We start from the raw sequence: 19,677 nt of genomic DNA, 5'->3' as shown, positions 1-19,677 counted from the left end.
CATGGGAGCCACATTAATGGCAGCAAATAAAATCACTCCCTTTGCTGAGGCTCAGTCCCTCCCGCACTCATTTGTACTTTTTTCTGCCGCTGTTGTTTTCGTGTGTGGTTATCAGTGAACTGTCCTTTGGCTCTTTGCTCGGGACTGATTCAGTTTTCAACATTGAGTTTTTTTTTTTTTATTCTCTCAAGTTCTTCCCTCGTTGCTTCGGGGACCGGGAGGTTTGGAGGTGCCACCGAATGACCCTTTAAATACGGGTTTTGAGGCTCTAACTGTGATGGACGGCTCCAACAAATCAATTTAATTTGACCACTCACTATTTGTTCTGGCCCCGGGTTTTATTCATGGTGTGCGATGTGTTCGTGCTTGTGTTTGTCACATCGGTCAAGGGGTGAAAACAAGGGACGAGCAACGCCCTGACGAGCTGGAGGTCGACTGCAGTTAGAGTTCCACTGCTGCAGGGATGATGCAGTGATGAGGAAAATGACTCGAATAAGAGCTAAACATTTGTTTACAAATTTTACCTTATATGTAGTTATTATAATATTATAGAAATGCTTTACTGTGACTGGTTTTGGAAATTCAATATTTCAAAAAGATCCTTGTGACCTTTGAGTCCATAAATATAAAAAATGTTTTTCTGTAACTGTTATCAAAATTGGAAAGAAATAGCGCAAATAGTACTTCAGTCATGTCAGAATATGATAAAATATGAGGTAAAAGTACGAGTCATGTTCTTTTTTCTATCAATTCAAGTTCTATTACATTTGATAATGTAGTTGTAACTTGTTACTTTCCACCTGTGACATCTTGTCCACAGCAATGCAATAACAGGACGTGTGTGTGTGTGTGTGTGTGTGTGTGTGTGTGTGTGTGTGTGTGTGTGTGTGTGTGTGTGTGTGTGTGTGTGTGTGTGTGTGTGTGTGTCTGTGTGCATGCGTGCGGGTGTGTGTGTGTGTATGTGTGTGTGTGTGTGTGTGTGTGTGCAGGTTTCGGCTGTGGGCAGTAGACTATACCGGGCGTCGGTCCAGCCCCAGCGAGGTCACCATCAAAACCCCCTGTCCTGCTGTGGATGACGTCAAGGCCCAAGGTGAGGAGAGGGGAGAGGAGGGGTGAGAAGGGGGAGAGGAGGGGTGAGAAGGGGGAGAGGAGGGGAGGGGGCGAGAAAGGGTGAGAAGAGGGAGAGGAGGAGGTGAGAAGGGGTGAGAAGGGGGAGAGGAGGGGGTGAGGAGGGGTGAGAAGGGGGAGAGGAGGGGGTGAGGAGGGGTGAGAAGAGGGAGAGGAGGGGGTGAGAAGGGGGAGAGGAGGGAGAGGAGGGGGTGAGGAGGGGGAGAGGAGGGGAGGGAGTAAGGAGGGGTGAGAAGGGGGAGAGGAGGGGGTGAGGAGGGGCGAGAAAGGGGAGAGGAGGGGGTGAGAAGGGGGAGAGGAGGGAGAGGAGGGGGAGAGGAGGGGAGGGAGTAAGGAGGGGTGAGAAGGGGGAGAGGAGGGTTGAGGAGGGGAGCCTCGGCCGTGCGTCACAGCCATAAACCCACTTTCAGCGCAAGAGCGGAGGTGGCGGGGAACGCCGCGCACGCAACAATGACTTTGATTGTGTGGCATCGTAAACAAGCCTCGGCGCTGATGGCGATGCCTGCCGCCCGCCGCCCGCCGCTCGCCGCCCGCCGCTCGCCGCCCGCTGCTCGCCGCCCGCTGCTCGCCGCCCGCTGCTCACCGCCCGCCGCCCGCCGCAAAAAAAGAAAAAGATCCTCTGAGTTTCCCAGCGTCTGAGGCGCGTGTCGCACGCCAGCTCTGGAATCCGGAACATTATCCGTGTTATTGGGGGTTTTTTTTGTTGTTTTTTTTTTTCATTATTGCCGCTATTATTTCAGCGCCACCAGAGCTGCGAGGTTCCCCCGTTTGGGGGGAGGAAGGAGCGAAGCGGGAAGGAGCGAAGCGGGAAGGAGCGAAGCGGGAAGACGCGTCCGTCCCCGAGCGGCGCCAGCGTTCTGTGACCATAGACAAGTTGACGGAGGAGTCGGTGTCGGACGCTTTCCGCTTCCAAATCGCTCGGCGGCGGCAGCGGCTGATAAAGCAGAGGAACGCGGGCGTCGCCGCGAGCGTCGCCGCGGGCGTCGCCGCGGGCGTCGCCGCGGGCGTCGCCGCGGAGGTGACGGCTGCTCGGGCAGTCGGTTGATGTTTACCGACCGTGTAAAGTAATAAAGTAAAAATACCTTCTTACTCTACTTGAGTAGAATCGGAGTTCTACTCCGACATAAAACGGGGGGGAGAGCTTAGAGCCGGTGATGTCGGCGGGGCCAGTCGTCCGGCCTGAACAAGCACTCCCGCGACCGCGTTGGAGGGCCATGCCCTCCTCCTCCAGGTGGGGGGGTGGCGATGCGGCCCCCCACCTACGCCCGCTGCCACCGACGGAGACCCCCGCCCGCGGCAACGGTTTCACGAACTCCCAGGGAGTGTTCCAACGAGTGACTTTAACTGTCACCAGAGTCGTTTTTTCGGGGAGACCTCCCGACGTTTGCCGCTACTTTTGCGCATACACGTGTTGTACCTGCAGGGTCACAGTCCCGCCCCCTGGAGGCTCCTGGACTTCATGGAAGCTCGGCCCCTCAACGTCCAGATTTTGGAGGCACCGTTTTTTTTTGTTTTTGTTTTTTTTTTCATTTTCAGACGACGGTAAAAGGCCGTCATGCAAATATGGGAAACCGGAAAGTAGTTTCCCCCCTTCAAAGACCTCCTCAATCATTTTTTTTTTTTCTCTCTCCCCCTTTTCCGATACGTTCAACCAACAGAAAAATAAGAACACGGGCAAGGGTTCAAGTGCGAGTTGCACAATGGAAGAGTACATCTTCTGAGGGACCCTTCGCTTTTAATGACCGTGACGGCTGTTAGTTTCAAGGAGTTTTACCATCAATAATACTGTCAACAAGCAGAATTTTTCAACCAAAAACAGCAGTCGGGCCGCCCCAGAAGTGGACCGTCGGCCCGTCAGGCGCAGTCACGTGTAGGGAGAGAGGAGGGTGAGGAGAAGCGGGACGGAGCCACGCCCGGGCCGCCGCGGTTTGCCGAGGTAAAAACCTTACGCCATCGGGGCGCCGGTCGGCGCGTTGCCGGTCGTTCCCCCGGCGCCCGCCGCACGCCGACGCGCCGCGGGTACAAGACAGCCGGCGCCCTCACCCTTCCCCTTCCGCTAACCCTTGCGTCCCCGTCCGCAGAGATCTCCGACAAGATCTACAACCTGTTCAACGGCTACACCAGCGGGAAGGAGCAGCAGACGGCCTACAACACGCTGATGGACCTGGGCGCGCCCACCCTGCACCGCGTGCTCTACCACTACAACCAGCGCTACGAGAGCTTCGGGGAGTTCACCTGGAGGTGCGAGGACGAGCTGGGGCCCAGGTGCGAAAAAAAAAGCCGTCCTCCCGGCCGCGTTGCCGCGGCGCCCGCGTGCCGCTCGCTCGGGTCCGTTCTGTCCGTCCGCCACCCGGTGGTGAAGGGCGGGAACGAGCGCGGGATTGGGTCCGGCGGTCAGATAACGTGGAAGTGCCACGCGCTAAAAAGAATATCCTCAACCTCCCGTAATGCTCCAGCTTTGTTATAATTAAAGCAAATTTCTCGACAATGAAACAACAACCTGGAGTAAACCTTCAAATGCCACGGAGGCTGATGCCAATTCTGTGTTTAAAATACCGGTGTTGTATCCGAATGACTCAGAATGATAAACACAAAAAAAAAACCCAAATTTATCTCTATTTTTGTGGTTTAAAAAATGATGCATCGGGCAAATATCTTTCCGAGTGTTTTTATCAGTCCCTAATCAGATAAACCATCGGTATGAATCTACTGTCGTAGGTGAGCTTCTCAGCATTGGGACGGGTGCTCGGCAAACAGGTTTAATTAGGCATATCTCCGAGCCTTCAACTGTATCAAGGAAACATGCGTCATTTCATTTCGCGAGCGGAAAAAAGCAACAAAATCAGTAATTTCTCCTGGCAAGGACGTTTAAAGGTCGTGACGTTCGCAACGCGTCGACTCATAGTTCCCCATGATTCCCCGTGTCCGACAGGAGCCATTATCGTGTTTTTCTAGATCCGCTGGACCCCCGCCGCCCCAGGAAAGTTGGACTCGATTCATTTCCAGCGTCACGGGGGCCCCGGCCCCTTATCATTAACAGTCTGCGGCAGCCCCCCAACCCCCTCCCCCCCCCCCGGCCGGCCGGCAGGGCCGGCCGTGAGGTGATGGATTCCCAGATCCTTGAGAGCCGACAGGCCACTCTGTGGTCCTCGCTCCAAACCCCAAGCCTATAAAAAGCCGAAGCATTTTCCCCTCGCAAGGTTGTTTCAAGGTAATTTCTGGCTGTTCCAGGACCCCCTCCACACACACACGCACACGCACCCACGCGCACACGCACGCACACACACACACACACACACACGCACGCATGCACACGAACACCCCCGCCCACCCCCACCCCCACCCCCACCCCCACCCCCGCCCCCAGCCCTTCCAATGGGGAACAATGGAGCCCACAGTGTGTTTTACGCAGCCCGTCTGTGAACACGGCCTTATTTTAAGTCTTATTTTTTTTTAAGCGATCAAAGCGGCAGTTTGTGTTTGGCTCTCTGATTGAGTGTAATGGGCTGTTTGTGTGAATTAGGTTTACAAGAGAAACTCGCTCGAGCGGATTTTGGGGGGATTTGGGGGGGGGCTGTCCATAGGACGTCACTGCGTCCATTCGGTAACGAGCAGGAAGGAAAGTGTGGATACGTGTCGTCATGTGAAATACTTCAGGTATTGTAAGCAGAGCCATGTGTCCAATACAGAAGTGGTCTGTCTGTCTGTCTGTCTGTCTGTCTGTCTGTCCGTCCGTCCGTCCGTCCGTCCGTCCGTCCGTCCGTCCGTCTATCTATCTATCTATCTCTCTGTCTGTCTGTCTGTCTGTCTGTCTGTCTGTCTGTGAACGGGGGCGCAGCTCATCTGAGCCCAAGATATTCAAACTCACTCCTCAGTTCAGAAGTTCATTTACTTCTCTTACTCACGTATGGAAGTGAGCAAGCGCTCACAGTGATGTCACTCGTGATGTCATGTCAATATGGAAGGAGAGTAAACACCGTCTGAATAAGCAATATCACCTGTCTATCCATCTATCTGTCTGTCTATCTATCTATCTATCTATCTATCTGTCTATCTGTCTCTCTATCCATCTATTCATCTATCTATCTACCTATCCGTCTATCTATCTCTCTATCTGTCTCTCTATCCATCTATCTGTCTATGTATCTATCTGTCTATGTATCTATCTGTCTATCTATCTACCTGTCTATCTATCTGTCTATCTGTCTATCTATCTACCTGTCTATCTATCTGTCTATCTATCTATCTATCTATCCATCTATCTATCCATCTATCTATCTATCCATCTATCTATCTGTCTGTCTGTCTGTCTGTCTGTCTGTCTGTCTGTCTGTCTGTCTGTCTGTCTGTCTGTCTGTCTGTCTGTCTGTCTGTCTGTCTGTCTATCTATCTATCTATCTATCTATCTATCTATCTATCTATCTATCTATCTATCTGTCTGTCTGTCTGTCTGTCTGTCTGTCTGTCTGTCTATCTATCTATCTATCTATCTATCTGTCTGTCTGTCTGTCTATCTATCTATCTATCTATCTATCTGTCTATCTATCTGTCTATCTATCTATCTATCTATCTATCTGTCTATCTATCTGTCTATCTGTCTATCTATCTATCTATCTGTCTATCTGTCTATCTATCTGTCTATCTGTCTATCTATCTATCTATCTATCTGTCTATCTATCTATCTATCTATCTATCTATCTATCTATCTGTCCATCTGTCTATCTGTCTGTCGATCTGTCTATCTATCTATCTATCTATCTGTCGATCTGTCGATCTGTCTGTCCCTCTGTCTGTCTGTCTATCTATCTATCTATCTATCTATCTATCTATCTGTCTGTCTATCTATCTATCTATCTATCTATCTATCTGTCTATCTATCTATCTATCTATCTGTCTATCTATCTGTCTATCTGTCTATCTGTCTATCTGTCTATCTGTCTATCTGTCTGTCTATCTATCTGTCTATCTATCTGTCTATCTATCTGTCTATCTGTCTGTCTATCTGTCTGTCTGTCTGTCTGTCTGTCTGTCTGTCTATCTCTCTATCTCTCTATCTATCTATCTATCTATCTATCTATCTATCTATCTATCTATCTATCTATCTATCTATCTATCTATCTATCTATCTATCTATCTATCTATCTATCTGTCTGTCTGTCTGTCTGTCTGTCTGTCTGTCTGTCTATCTATCTATCTATCTATCTATCTATCTATCTATCTATCTATCTATCTGTCTGTCTGTCTGTCTGTCTGTCTGTCTGTCTGTCTGTCTGTCTGTCTGTCTGTCTGTCTGTCTGTCTGTCTATCTATCTATCGTTCTATCTATCTATCCATCTATCCATCTATTTTTCTATCGAAGTGTCTGTCCGTCCATCTATTCCTCCCTCTCTCCCTCTCACTCTCCCCCACCCCCCCCCCTCCCTCCCTCTCTTTCCTGCTCTCTCGCTCCAGCCTCATAATGGAAGGTCGTTTTCTAATTGTGACCGTGTTGGAAAGAGTTGATGTAATTCGTGGAGTTGGGTCTGAAAGTGTTCCATTAAACTACACACTTACACTCACATTGAGAGCCGGGGGGCATGATTAATGTTAATAAAAGCACCTCGGAGAAGGAAACAAAAAAATAAATAAACCAAATATAAAAAAAAAAGAGGTGCATTTGAGGTAAAAAGACAAACCATGCCATCAGAGGAGGATTTATACAACTGAACTGGTGATTGATGGGACACTTTTATATACATTATACTGTGAGGAAGTACTTTACTATATTTTCAGTTCCTCTGGCCAGGAGATGCAACTGATATTGGTGTTCGTCTGCTTTTTTTCTGAAAACACACAGGCCAAATCCCTGACATCCCCAAATGAAATTAATCCCCAACATCAGCATGTGTTGGGTTGGAGAACAGTCTTTAATTATCATCAGTCAAATACAGCAGCGATCCCCGTGTCCCTGTTCTGGAAAGCCGATCGTGGCATTTTTTTACTTTTTTAAACAATTTAAACCCTACGTACAATTATTCCTTCAAAGCGACATAATTCGAAATCTCAAGGCAATATTTCCAGCAGCGGATGTGAATCCGAATGTGCACTCAATATTGATGGAGAAGGAAAAAAATAAACAGAGGAGAATCATACCGAATATGTCGTTTTACAAGTTGCTATGGCAACAACTTCTTCCCGTTCCTGTTGAGAGATTGTGACATGCCTTCCGGTCCGTTTCCCAACGTATTTGTCGCTATTACGTCAATGGAGCAGCGGTCCACTAGGGGTTGGTGTGTTTGAGTTGAATCCTCTATTGTTTTTTTATATGCTTTTGTTTTTGGTTTTGTTTTTTTTAGCTGTGCTGTCAGCCTGCTGGGCATACAACACAGAGTATTTGTGTCATTGCATCTAGGACAGAGTTAGTCTGCAAGTGGAGTTCAACTTCTCCACCTGTAATGACACTATTTATTCATTCTTTAATCATCAACAACTGCTGCAACAACTCTGTCCTGTGGACGACCTGTGGGATGATGGGAGCACAGCTTTTTGTTACACACAACCACCACCAATCCCCCTCTTTGGAGAACCATCTCACCATGTTTTGGTCTTTAGACAACTAATCATCATTACTACTCCAAGAGGGAGAATCACCAGGGGTGAGACAAATAAACATAGAAACAAACGACAACATGTACATGGAAAAACATGAACATAGAAACAAACAACAACATGTACATGGAAAAACACGAACATAGAAACAAACAGCAACATGTACATCGAAAAACATGAACATAGAAATATCAGATGACAACATGTATTGAAAAAACAGAGTAAATTAAGTCCAGGAAAACTGGAACAGAAATGACGGCGCATGGCCTCTTCCTGTCATACTGTAGTTATGGCAGTATATGAGGGAGAAAAGGAGAAGGATGTAACCAGGAGGGTGTTGGGGGGTGTGTTCGAGGCAGATGCTGGTGGTGTGTGTGTGTGCCTGTGATGAGTCCGTCTTTGTGTGTGTGTGTGGGTGTGTGTGTGTGTGTGTGTGTGTGATGTGTCCACCGGTAAGTGCACAGGACTTGTCCCAATTAGTTCTGGTGTATGAGGTCGGAATTATATCGTAGTGCTCCAACAGCAGATATATAGACACTTCACGACTGCAGGGAAAGCCCGGAGAACCGCGCCCTGCAGCCACAGAAGACCCCCCAGCCTCTGGAGAAGCCGGGAGGCTGCGCAACCATCCACGCATGGCCCAGAGGAGCGTAAAACTATCCCAGAGAGCGCGAGGAGACTCTGCACTCCTGAAGCGCACACAAACCTTCCACCCCCATGTGCAGGCATCAGACGCACATGTGGGTGTGTCTGCTGTCACTGACCACAGGCCCGGGGCCAGGTCCCGTGCTGACAGACCGACACCCCGCGAGAAACATCCCCCATGCCCACCAACACCACGTGGAAAGGCGAGGCCTGCCATACAACAACCGGCCGAATGCCCCACCTGGCCACAAGCCCACGTAGCCGAGTGCGCTCAGCAGGACCCCGATGTCAGCCCTCCGACACCCGCAGACAGCCAGATAGCCAGCCTGCTGAGAGCCAGATATGTGGCCCCTCCACCACCCAAACCCAGCCGGCAGGGGGCTTAGCTGGTCGCTCCCCCGGCCAACCACGCTCCCACACTAACCCACCAGCCTCCCGCCTCCTGGAAACCCCAGCGTTCAATGTGCACTGGTGGTAAATGCAGTTAAAATTGCGAGGTGTGGGGGTGTGAGCCCTCCAAGCATGTTGAACCCAGATTCCCCGCAGCCCTGGTCTGGTGGAGTGTTGCTTGGAGTAAAATTTGTGTGGGTGTGTACATTGTATGTGTTCTAACCTAATATGAGTGGTAGTAAAATTGCTGGACAGACGTGAAGCACGCCAGGGCAACAGCGTTACAGGCAAGATCACTGCTGCCCCCCACATCCCTACCCACATAGCTCGCACCCCACCCGTTCCGCTAACCCGAGGCCTATTGTGTGGTGTATGGACTGAGTACTTTAAGTCCTGGCACTTGGAGGAATAGGTGAAGCGCAACCAGATCAACGCAGGACTGCAGTAAAATAATAATAATAATAATAATAATAATAATAATAATAATAATAATAATAATAATAATAATAATAATAATAATAATAACTCAAATTTGTATAGCGCCTTTCAAAAAACCCAAGGTCGCTTTATAGGAGGGGGGGGGGGGGGGGGGGGTTAAGGGAGAGAGGTACAGGAACAAACAAAACAAAGGGATAGATAAACTAACTAATGGGGAAAGGCCATGGTGAAAAGGTGGGTCTTGAGGGTTGTCATGAATGTGTCCAGGGGCGGGGCGTTACGGAGGGAGGAGGAGAGAGGTCGGGGGCTCCCACGCTGAAGGCTCTGTCCCCGAAAGTTTGTAGTCTGGTACGGGGGACGGACATCAGACCCATGTCTGAGGACCGCAGGTTCCGGGATGGACTGTGCTGGTGGAGGAGGTCGGACAGGTATTGGGGGGCAATTGTGTGAAGGGATTTGTATGTGAGGAGGAGGAGTTGGTAGGAGATGCGGAACTTGACCGGGAGCCAGTGGAGGTGGATGAGGATGGGGGTGATGTGCTGCCAGGGCTTAGTGTAAGTGAGAACCCTGGCAGTTAAGTTCTGCACATACTGGAGCCTTGTCAGGGCTTTGTTGGAAACCCCGGACAGGACTCCGTTACAGTAGTCCAACCGGGAGGTGATGAAAGAGTGGATGAGGATTTCTGCCACAGAGTCAGACAGTGAGGGACGGAGACGGGAAATGTTTTTGAAGTGATAGAAGGCGGACTTGGTGATGGATCTGATGTGTGACTGAAAGGAGAGGGTGGAGTCCAGGATAACACCCAGGTTGCGGACCTCGGGAGATGTTTTGATGGAACAGCCGTCGACAGGTCGGAGGACATCTCCAACCTTCCGGAGCAGCGGCTTTGGGGCCACAACCATGAGCTCTGACTTATTGCTGTTGGGTTGGAGTAGGTTAGTTGTCATTCAGGTTTTTATGGCTTGAAGGCAGTTGACCCGAGACTGTGGGGGGAGCTGAGTGGATGGTGAGGTGCTGAGAAAAAGCTGTGTATCATCAGCGTAGGAGGAGGAGGATTGAGGATATGAGGAGGATTGCGTGGGAAACCGTGTCAGTAGGCCACGTGGTACCCCGCCCCAGACCCGACCATGCCCCATCAGGCACCTGACCAGCCGCCAGCCGTGGCGCCTGCCAACTGAGAACAGACAACGGCAGACGGCCCCCAACCCACAGCCTGGCCCCCCAGCGCCAGAAAACAGATTCCCGAACAGCCATGTGAGATGACGGGAGTCCCCTCAACACTGAAGGAGACCACATAGGGAACCCACACCGAGCACACCCGGCCAGGCTCATGTCCCCGTCGGGGTCCCAGGACCATGCGGACCCATACGGACCCGGGAGCAGACTGAATGAACGATTTCCAGCAGAGTCAACAGACCTTGCATATCTCAAATGTGTGCGAGGCCTTTTTAAATCTCTTTTTCATCGTCGTTTCAGCAGCAAAGCTCACTGGGTTGGCTCCTGTTTGAACCCACATTAAATTGCATTGAAAGATTTCCTGGGTTTTGTACTAACCAGTGCACGGACGCTCGGAAATGACAAATTCAAAGCCTCTCGTTGCCTCTCATTGTGCAGATTTTTGCCCTAATAAAAGACATATCACATTATCGTAGGCAGCTTTAACGGACCTAATGTTCCAGTGTTGAAATCCCCCCCGGCCAGGAGCTGCGGACTGACGTGACATTCCATGAACAGTTTAATGGATGAAAGTGATGTCTGGTCAGGTCCAAAAATACTCAGCAGAAAAAAACAATGGTCATTCAAAGTTTGGTCTTTTTCAAGCTGGATGTTGATGTTGGCAACCGTGCACCATAACATCGGTCAGCATCCAGATCTGGTTGATTCATTGGCTGATGGCAGAACGGAGGTGGGACTAACTGGAAAAGGACAGAGAAAAAAACTGACTTTAAAAATGTTCTGTCATCATTCTGCTATTGTACAAATTTATCAATCGTTGCTTTGCAGTTTGTAAGAGTTTGGATACGAGCGCAGGGTCATGTTGAGATCAAGGCTCAGACCGAGCTGAGCTTAATTCAAGACCAAGTTTAAAGTGGAAATCCATCAGATTATTATGCTTAAAGAAATCCTCATATTTATTTATTTATATTTATATATTTTTATTTATTTAATCATCCCATATTTATTTAGCTGGCACTTCATAGGAAACAGGCATTAAATGTATTTGTGTTATTCATGTGCTCCGCTCTGTGCTGTATCCGTGGTTGGTGGCCAAGTGACCAAGACAAAACAAAACAAATCAATTGACCAGAAGAAGGCACAGCTTTGACAAAAGTATCGGACCAAAAACCTGGACGTTGGGGTAAAAAAAAAAAAAATCCGTTGCAGTTCTGAAAGGAATTAAGGAATTTGAAGCGTAATCCACCGAACACAGACGATCTCCATGGATTTCCACTTTAAAGTGCAGGGCTCAACTGTGGAATAGGATGAGTAAGCGCTGCATTATTACGAGCCCGCAGCCTGACCTTCCATCAGCTGCCTTTTAAACGGCCTTAAGGCACAGAGAAAAAACAGTTTGAATGTGTTTTGTCGTCGCTCAAGTCTAAGATAAGTATATCGGGCGGAAACTGTATCCTCTTTGTTTGTTTCTTGTCCTACACCGCTGTTATCTCGGCCTCCAGAGAGAGGATCGACTTCACGTAGACGAAGCAGCACAGCAACCGAACACACACACACACACACACACAGATGACTGCACTGACCGACCACTTTTGCCCAAAGCAACACACAACAAGTACATATCAGCAAAGTCTCCATTAGGGCCAAATAACACCGGCAGAGTCAAAGGTTTTTGGGACGGTATTTGAGGCTGAACAGGTGAAGATCCTTTAGGCAGCGGCATACTTCACAAAAACATGAGAAAAAAGACGTAAGAACCACAGTAGAACATGTCCCAGAGCACCGTTGTCAGAATACTCATTAAGAACTCCATTTTCGTCTCGATACGTCATTCCTTGCAACTAGGGGGCGCAGAGCGATTCCGTGACACCTATTTCCGGAGCGAGTTGCCGAAAACAGGAAAAAACAGCAATACAACAATGGTGGCGGTGAAAGAAGCAGGAATACGACAGAGCGAGGAGGCGGCAGTGGCTTTGGTGTCTTTCAAGATGGAAAAAAACAGAAAAAGGCCAGGACGCGAGGGCATTTGGACCAATCACGACGAGGGGGAGCTCTCAGAGGGAGCTCTCAGAGCGAGGAAAAGGCAAAGGCTAAAGTTCGCCTTGGGCGGCCCGCACGGGAAACACCGAAAGAACCCTAATGGCGGCTCATTTGGTTCTTCTCTTGCTCCGATTGCGTCCTTTTTTTGTCAAATAGTTCCACTTCATTTTAAGTATGCCTCCGCCTTTAGAGGGTGGAGAGGCCGGTGCAGGGTTGGGTCTTCGTGTACGGGACCAATAATACAAATACCCAAAACAGACATCTGACTGAAAGTAGTGCGATGTGCAAATGCAAGGACGCACCAGCCAGGAGAGGTCGGCGCACCCGATCGTACAGATATGTGATCAAAAGCGCCATCGTCAGGCACGCACACACTCCAAAAATAGAAAGAACATCCTCGGCTTTCTTCAGAGCTTCTCCAGTTGGCCAGAGTCTTCCGTGTCGCAAGCACTGGAGCACCGGCAGGTTTGTCAAAACACAGATAGCGGCGTCCCCAATCGTCGCAGGGGGACTCAAAACAAACCCGGTTCCCGGCGCTCGGAGGCGAGTGAACGGAGCGCGGCGGCGTTATCTGCCTTCGTGGCGATCCCCTGTCTTTCCCGAAACAAATAACACGGCGTCTCGCGTTGCGGTGACGCGACTCCCTGGACGAGGACGCTCGCGCCGCCCTGCGTCTTCAGGCAACATCGCGTGACGGATTTAACTGGAAACACAAACGTACCCGAAAAGGTCTGGTCGGCTCGGTCCAAGGCCTGACAGCAGCACCCCGCGCGCGCGCACACACACACACATGCACGCACACACTCGGAGGCCCAGACGGTGTCATCGCCGGGGGAGGACCCATCACCGAGAGGCACGTCGCTCGGCTGTTGACTTAGAAATAGTAGACGCTCTGGCTCGGAGAAACAGAAAATCCTCAATCTTTTACCGTTGCAAACCCTCGTCTTGTCCTTGGTTGGACTCCATGCCCCACGGTGAACTGAGAAAAACAAAATATATAGATATATATATTTATAAATTGTCTCATTTCTTTTTTTTTTTTTTCCTCTTCGCGACAGTCTCTCCAATCAGACGATTGCCTCGCGATAATAAGTGTTGTTATGGTTGGAATTTTCTCTCAGGAAATTACAATCATAACCACTGTGGACTGTTTACTTTGCTCTCTCTCTCTCTCTCTCTCTCTCTCTTTTTTTTTTTTCCTCCTCTTCCTTTTTTCTTCTTATTAGGAAAGAGGAAAATCCGCTCACGGGCCTCATCCCCACAGTGCAAAAAGGCGGAGGCGGCCCCCATGGAGGCTCGCTGGTCGCCGCGTTCGGAGCGTTCCGCCGGGGGTGGGAGCCCAGCACAGGTGGCACTTGTACCGCGGCACCAAGGATGGATGCCATGTGGGGGGGGGGTTCTCCGTTATTTTACCACCCCCCCACGCGTGGTGACGTGTAAAAAGAGTTCAAAAGTGGAACGGGAAGGATTCCTTCTCAGCCTCAATTCGTTACTCACAGGCCCGGACGTGAATTGTGACGCGCACGATAAGCCGCGCTGGCTCCGGAACGATTGTAAAACGGAAGAAGAAGCAGAAAACATGTCCCACGCTCCAAGTTCTGGGACCGACCGACAAGGGTGACGTTCCAAAATGAGGTCGTGCGGCCTGAACTGCAGCGGCTGGGCCGAGCGTGCGAATTGGGTACTTCGTCGCGCGGAGCCGAGGTCGGAAGGCGCGGCAGCACTGTGGGCAGCACTGCGGGCAGCACTGTGGGCAGCACTGCGGGCAGCGTTTGTTCGTTCGGCCCAAAGCGTGAGTTGAGATGCGGAGCAGGTCGAGTTCACGCCTCGATCCGTGGCAGGATGGAAATCCGGAGGAGAGGGTCAAAAACTTTTTTTTTTGGGGATTTATTTTGAGTCCCTCCTGCCGCCCTTTGATTCCTTCACACACGCCGTGCCTCGGAAAACCTATTTTCCACTCCCGTGCGTTGCCGTTTGGACCCCTTTGAAAACGTTTTTCTCCCCCCACCTCGCGGATTTTTTTTTTTTTTTTTTTTTTTCTCTCTCTCTTTGTTTTAAACAAATAAATATCCAGACTTCCACAAACCGCTGAAATCTGCGGTGAAATATTAGGAACACAAGCAGGTCTCAGAAAAATGATCTGAATGGCATGGCGCTACGACCGGCGCGGCTCTCATTTTAAGACAGAATGTCTGAGGAGACTGACATCATTAAAATTCCATCAATTTTCTCCCCCCCCCCACCCCCCACCCCCCCACCCCCCTTCAGAGCGTCCAGGACAGATGATATATTGTGTTATTATTATGGCCGACCAGACAGGCATCTGCGAAGAGAACGTAACCCCTGTTAAGCGTCCCCGCGCACATGACTGCAGCATTCAAAATACGCTTCCATTCCAACAATAATCCAACGGCCGATGCAAAATATTGACCCTGCTAGTTATCTCCGCAGCGCGGGCTACTGCAAACGATGTCAACTCGTCAGAAGTCTCTTCATATAATACGGTATATAAAACACGGAGGGAGGCCAAAAACAACCCACACACGGAAAGTCCTGTGGACGTCGAGGCTGTTTTTACGCGTTATAATTTACAGGAACAATATTGTCGCTAGAGATGTCACGGAATGAGGTTTTGATGGCACAGATATCACAATTTAACTGTTTTACGATTCTTGCCGGGTAATTTATAATGCAACACCGTGGAGCGCGGGGGGCGCAAGCAGGACGGGACGGATTTGCCGTTTCTAAAACCCCGGGGGTCTCGGTAACGTCGCTCCCCGTCATTTGTAAAACCCTGGGGGCACAGCCTCGCCGAACGCTCTGCTTCAGGGGCGTTTCGGGGGTTTTATTCTCGCACGGTCCCGCAAAATGTCGCGGCTTCGTGGAGGAGTGGCATTAAGACGCGTGTGACCATGTTGCGTGCTTGTGTTGTTTGTTCCCTTTTTCGATTTGAGTTTTGGTTTTTTTTGTTTTGTTTTTAGGCCTAAACGTTTGCCCCATCGGAATGCATCGACGCACAGCTGCGGCGGGGCGGTACATTTCTCGGCGCTAAAGCCTTCGGCGAGGTCTTATAAATGATGGAAACCAACATTTAAGAAATACAGCAAACCTCTAGGAGAGCTTAAGTATTTTATCTGCATAACATTTATAATGTTGAATATTAAAAACGGTTTCACCGCCCCCCCCCCCCCCCAAAAAAAAAAAGAAAGATGGTTGCTGCAGGCTTGCAGGCCTCCCACCGTTTCTGGCTCAGTGTGCGCTGCGTATAGCCTGAGTACTTGTCAATGTCATCAGCTCATTAGTAGCTGTGTGCCGTATCCATGGCGACTTGTGCCTGACCGGCAGACTTGTGGCTTGGCGGGTCGCGGAGACTGCAGGCGAAGAGGTGCTGGTTTGGCTCGAGCACCAGGCCAAACTATTTCTGTGGAATGAAGAAAACCTTTTTTTTTTTTTTTTTTTTTCGGACCTCGCTGCCAATTCTTCGCGACCGGCCAACGGGCTTGCTTGACTGGGCTCAGCGGTTTTTAATGGCACCGCGCGTCCCCAGGAGCTGTGTTTATGTGGCCCGTTGGCATCCAGTTTCCAGCGGGGATGATTTTTCAGCTGGGCTGCTCTGGCCGCCGGGCAGGTTGAGACCGTGTTTGAAGGAATTCAACGCTCTCTCGCTGTGTCTCCATGACATTAGCTTCTTTTTCCCCTCGCACGACCAGTCCCTGACTTGCCAGGGCCATTCATTCATTATATTTCCTTTAAAATATATTTTTTTTTTTTCAAATGTGTCATCCCTACCTAAAATGTGTGCTGCCACTGCTTTCATTGCTTTAAACCTGGAAGGAACCAGTAATCGTGCACCTTGCACAGTCAGTTCCTTCAAACAGGAAGTGGTCAGTGAACGCCGTCTCCGTCTCCAGATTTACGTGCGTTGTTAAAGATATTCCACGCTGCTGCCGCGAGAACAGTTGAGCAGAGTTCAGTAGTTTTGCAGCAGCAGTTAGTAGCGTCTCCTGTTTCCCCTCTAGTCACAAAATATAACTCTGATGTTTCCTTTTCCACTCAAGAACTGTGGGAAAGTGGACAGTCAGGCCACATTGCTGCAATGTCATGGTGACATCACCTTGACATCCCGGTGACATCACAGTGACATCAAGGTGGCGTGAGGGTGAGGACACCCGGATAGCATGGTCACATCATGGTGACATCACTCAAATATCACGCTGACATCACAGTGACATCACCCTCGTAGCAAAATAAGTTAAAGTGCCTAGAACAGCACAAAGGAATTGAACCCCCGTTGACAGAGCGCACAGGAACAGCACCTACGTCTCACAGTGATATATAACCAGCATAAATGACCAAACACACCAGGACCTTGTGTGCGTCACGCAGAGTGAGTACAGACATCTGTTTGAGGAGAGTACTGACGGGCGTGAGAAGGCCGTCGCTGAAGGCCACACGCATTCTGCTGCCGGAGCCATCGTCTCAAGCGTCTCAAACCGGGGCTTTGACTCCGTCGGATGTCGAAAAACACAACGACCAGGCAACAGTCCGAGCGCACCGGGCCCCACGTGCAGCAGCAGGCATGGAGAGGCGGCAGCCAGACCCACACGGGCTCAGTAGCGGAAAAAAGTCAGAGGTGGGAGAATCAGAACGTAAAACTCTGTGCCGGGATTTCGTGCGGACCGCCCGGATTCGCTCACCAATCGACGACCCGGAGCTCGGAGCGACGGGCGTTTTTGACTGGGCTCGCGTGCGAGTGCCGGCGCGAAAACATGGCAGGGGTGGGATTTTTCCGAAGCGGGGGATTTTTCCACCTTTGGAGCATTCTCGACATGGCAGGTGGCGTAACCGCGAGGCCTTCGGAGCGACCTTACGTAACCCGGTGATGGTCTTATGTAACGCGTGTCTCCTCTTATCTTCGGCCTCACGTCATTGGCCCCCGTGTTCAGCGACTCATCAAGTCTGCGTGTGTTTCACATGGCGGCGGTCCATAATGCAATTCTGCCCAATCTGATTTGACGTTTCCAAACCGAATTTGGTCCGTCTGCGGCCGAAGGAGGGCCAAGGTGATAGCTAATCCGATATGAATGAAACTCCCACGCATACGCGCGCATGCATACGCACGCACGCACAAACACACACACACACACACACACACACACACACACACACACACACACACACACAAGCATGTCTCCACTCCAAGTGGGAGGCTGTGTGAAGCCGCTGTCCAGGTCGGCAGCGAACGCACGCGTTAAAACGCAGATAAACACTCTGAAGCGTCGCTCTAATCCCTCGGCGGTCGCCGTTCTTCTCTCTCCCCCCTCCGCAGGAAGGCGGGCCTGATCCTCTCCCAGCTGAACGAGCTCTCCGGCTGGTGCAGGGGCCTCCTCCAGGAGCCCAAGATCGGCCTGCGACGGATGTCCCTCAAGTTCCTGTCCTGCCGCTACACCGACACCAAGGCCTTCGGGCTGAACTGGGTGGACCTGGGCCAGGACGTCCGCAAGGCCTGCGAGGAGCAGACGCTCACCGTCATGTACAACGACTACGGAGAGCCCAAGGAGCTCTGAGCCCGCCGGAACGCACAGGAAAAGCATCGTGGGAGGCGTCCCGCGGCACCGCCTCCGTCGCTTCATCCGGAAACGAGCAGATTCTCCGTAAAAAATTCAGTGCCAAATGGTGAAACGGTTAAACGTCAAACCCCTTTGTGCCTGTCCCAGACGTAATGATGATGATGATTAATAATTCAGAAACCTTTCTCCTTTGTCCCCTTGTGCGACGGCGGTCATTCCAAGTGTGAGGGAAAAGGGACACTTTTCGAAAAAAAAAATTCCTCCTTTATGTCACTGCTGATGATTACGATTGTGGTTTAGAAGATTTCTCCCGGATGTGCCGGCGCGACGTCCCGGTTGCGCGCTTTAGACGTTGGTGCAAAACCTCTCCAAACTGAAAGGGTCTGAAAAACCCCTACATTTTATCATTTACACCATAGTTATGCAGGAAAGCGTTAGTATAGAGCGGAGCCTCAGCAGCAGCGGAAACAACGTCCGTGATTTGCAAAGGCGTCCGCGTTGATTTGAACGAAGTGACGTCGACCACACTGGAGGAACAGAGATTCTAGATGAACCCTTCCCCCGTACTCTGTATATTGTCTGATCGTATGATTTACACCATGTAACTTACTGAATGTAGTAGTATTATTAGTATGCATTTTGCGACTAGGCTCTTGCGCAGGTATTAACCCACTTCAAGCTGCGTACGGCTCAGCTTCTTACTTTACGTCTCTAAATGTTGAAAGCAACGCTTGCCAAAATCGCGTGAGGGTATTTCTCGCTCTTATTTCCCAAACGTTCCGGAGCCGCGTCACCGCCGACGAGCCTTCATTTGATGTTTCTGTCGTGAATCGCAAGTTTAACATTTTAAAACCGCTTCTTTGTTTTTTTTTTTTTGTTTTGTTTTTCATTCAAATGTGCGCCGTCCGCGCTGGAGGTTGATGCCGGAGAAAACTAAATTTTTCCGTTATTCTCTGTTTTTGTCTCGGCCTCCTGTGAACACTAAACCAACGCTTGTAGATACTTGTATAGGCAGCAAAGACGGTTTGGTGTAACGCGTCAGATTATAGCACAGTAAGGCGGTTTCCCTCTGTAAATAGGTGTACAACAGGTGATGGATGGGGCGGGGGGGGGGGCAGCAGGGACTGAGAAGGTGCCCGTTAGGGGCGGTAATGCACGGTTTTGCGATTGTTTCATTCAATTAGAAAACGGGGGGAAATAAATTCACGTACAATAAAAACACTGTTTTTATTTGCTTTGTTTGGAAAAGAGATGGCTCCGATCGCGATGCTCAGCGTAATGGTACGGTCCACTTTAGGGCCGTCTGAATGATTGTCCCAGGAATACATATGGGTAATATATTGTTAATGTTATGATTACAGGTAGGAAAGATGGGGGGGGTGCAAGTCTTAATAAGGGGGGTCAGACCCCCCCCTAATTTGAACCATACTTGTCGTCGTATTGAGCTGTAGAACCTGTGCCATCCTCTGGTCGTTGTGTCAGTTCTAATGCAGTGAGTATGACGCCCCGTTGGGTTATTTTATTCACGTTTTTTATTTAGTTGTTGTTGTTGTTGTTGCTGCTGTTGTTGTTGTCGTTGTTGTGGTGCTTTCATACTTGAAGAGTTTTATTCCAAAAGCAACACTTCTGCCATTTTCCCAGAAGAATCGTGAGAAAATACGACGGTACTTTCCCGACGGAGGATCACCAGGCGGTTCTTTCA

General features: G+C 50.0%; 1 protein-coding gene across 1 annotated transcript in view; it reads left to right on the top strand.

Annotated features, from left to right (window-relative positions):
- The window catches only part of astn1 (astrotactin 1), a gene marked incomplete at its 5' end in the record, with an annotated part of 346,128 nt that extends 327,704 nt beyond the window's left edge, over positions 1-18,424 (top strand). The window contains 3 exons of the mRNA XM_080010501.1: positions 990-1,090; positions 3,210-3,393; positions 17,735-18,424. Coding sequence (XP_079866627.1) covers positions 990-1,090; positions 3,210-3,393; positions 17,735-17,972 — 523 coding nt within the window. The 3' untranslated portion in view covers positions 17,973-18,424. The remainder of the gene's footprint in view (positions 1-989; positions 1,091-3,209; positions 3,394-17,734) is intronic.
- Positions 18,425-19,677: the final 1,253 nt, after the last annotated feature.

This window comes from Zeus faber, assembly GCF_960531495.2.
Source record: "Zeus faber genome assembly, chromosome: 12".
In the NCBI taxonomy this organism is placed as follows: Eukaryota; Metazoa; Chordata; class Actinopteri; order Zeiformes; family Zeidae; genus Zeus; species Zeus faber.
The sequence above is the reverse complement of the archived record's forward strand: the minus strand, read 5'-3'. Positions and strand labels throughout refer to the sequence as shown.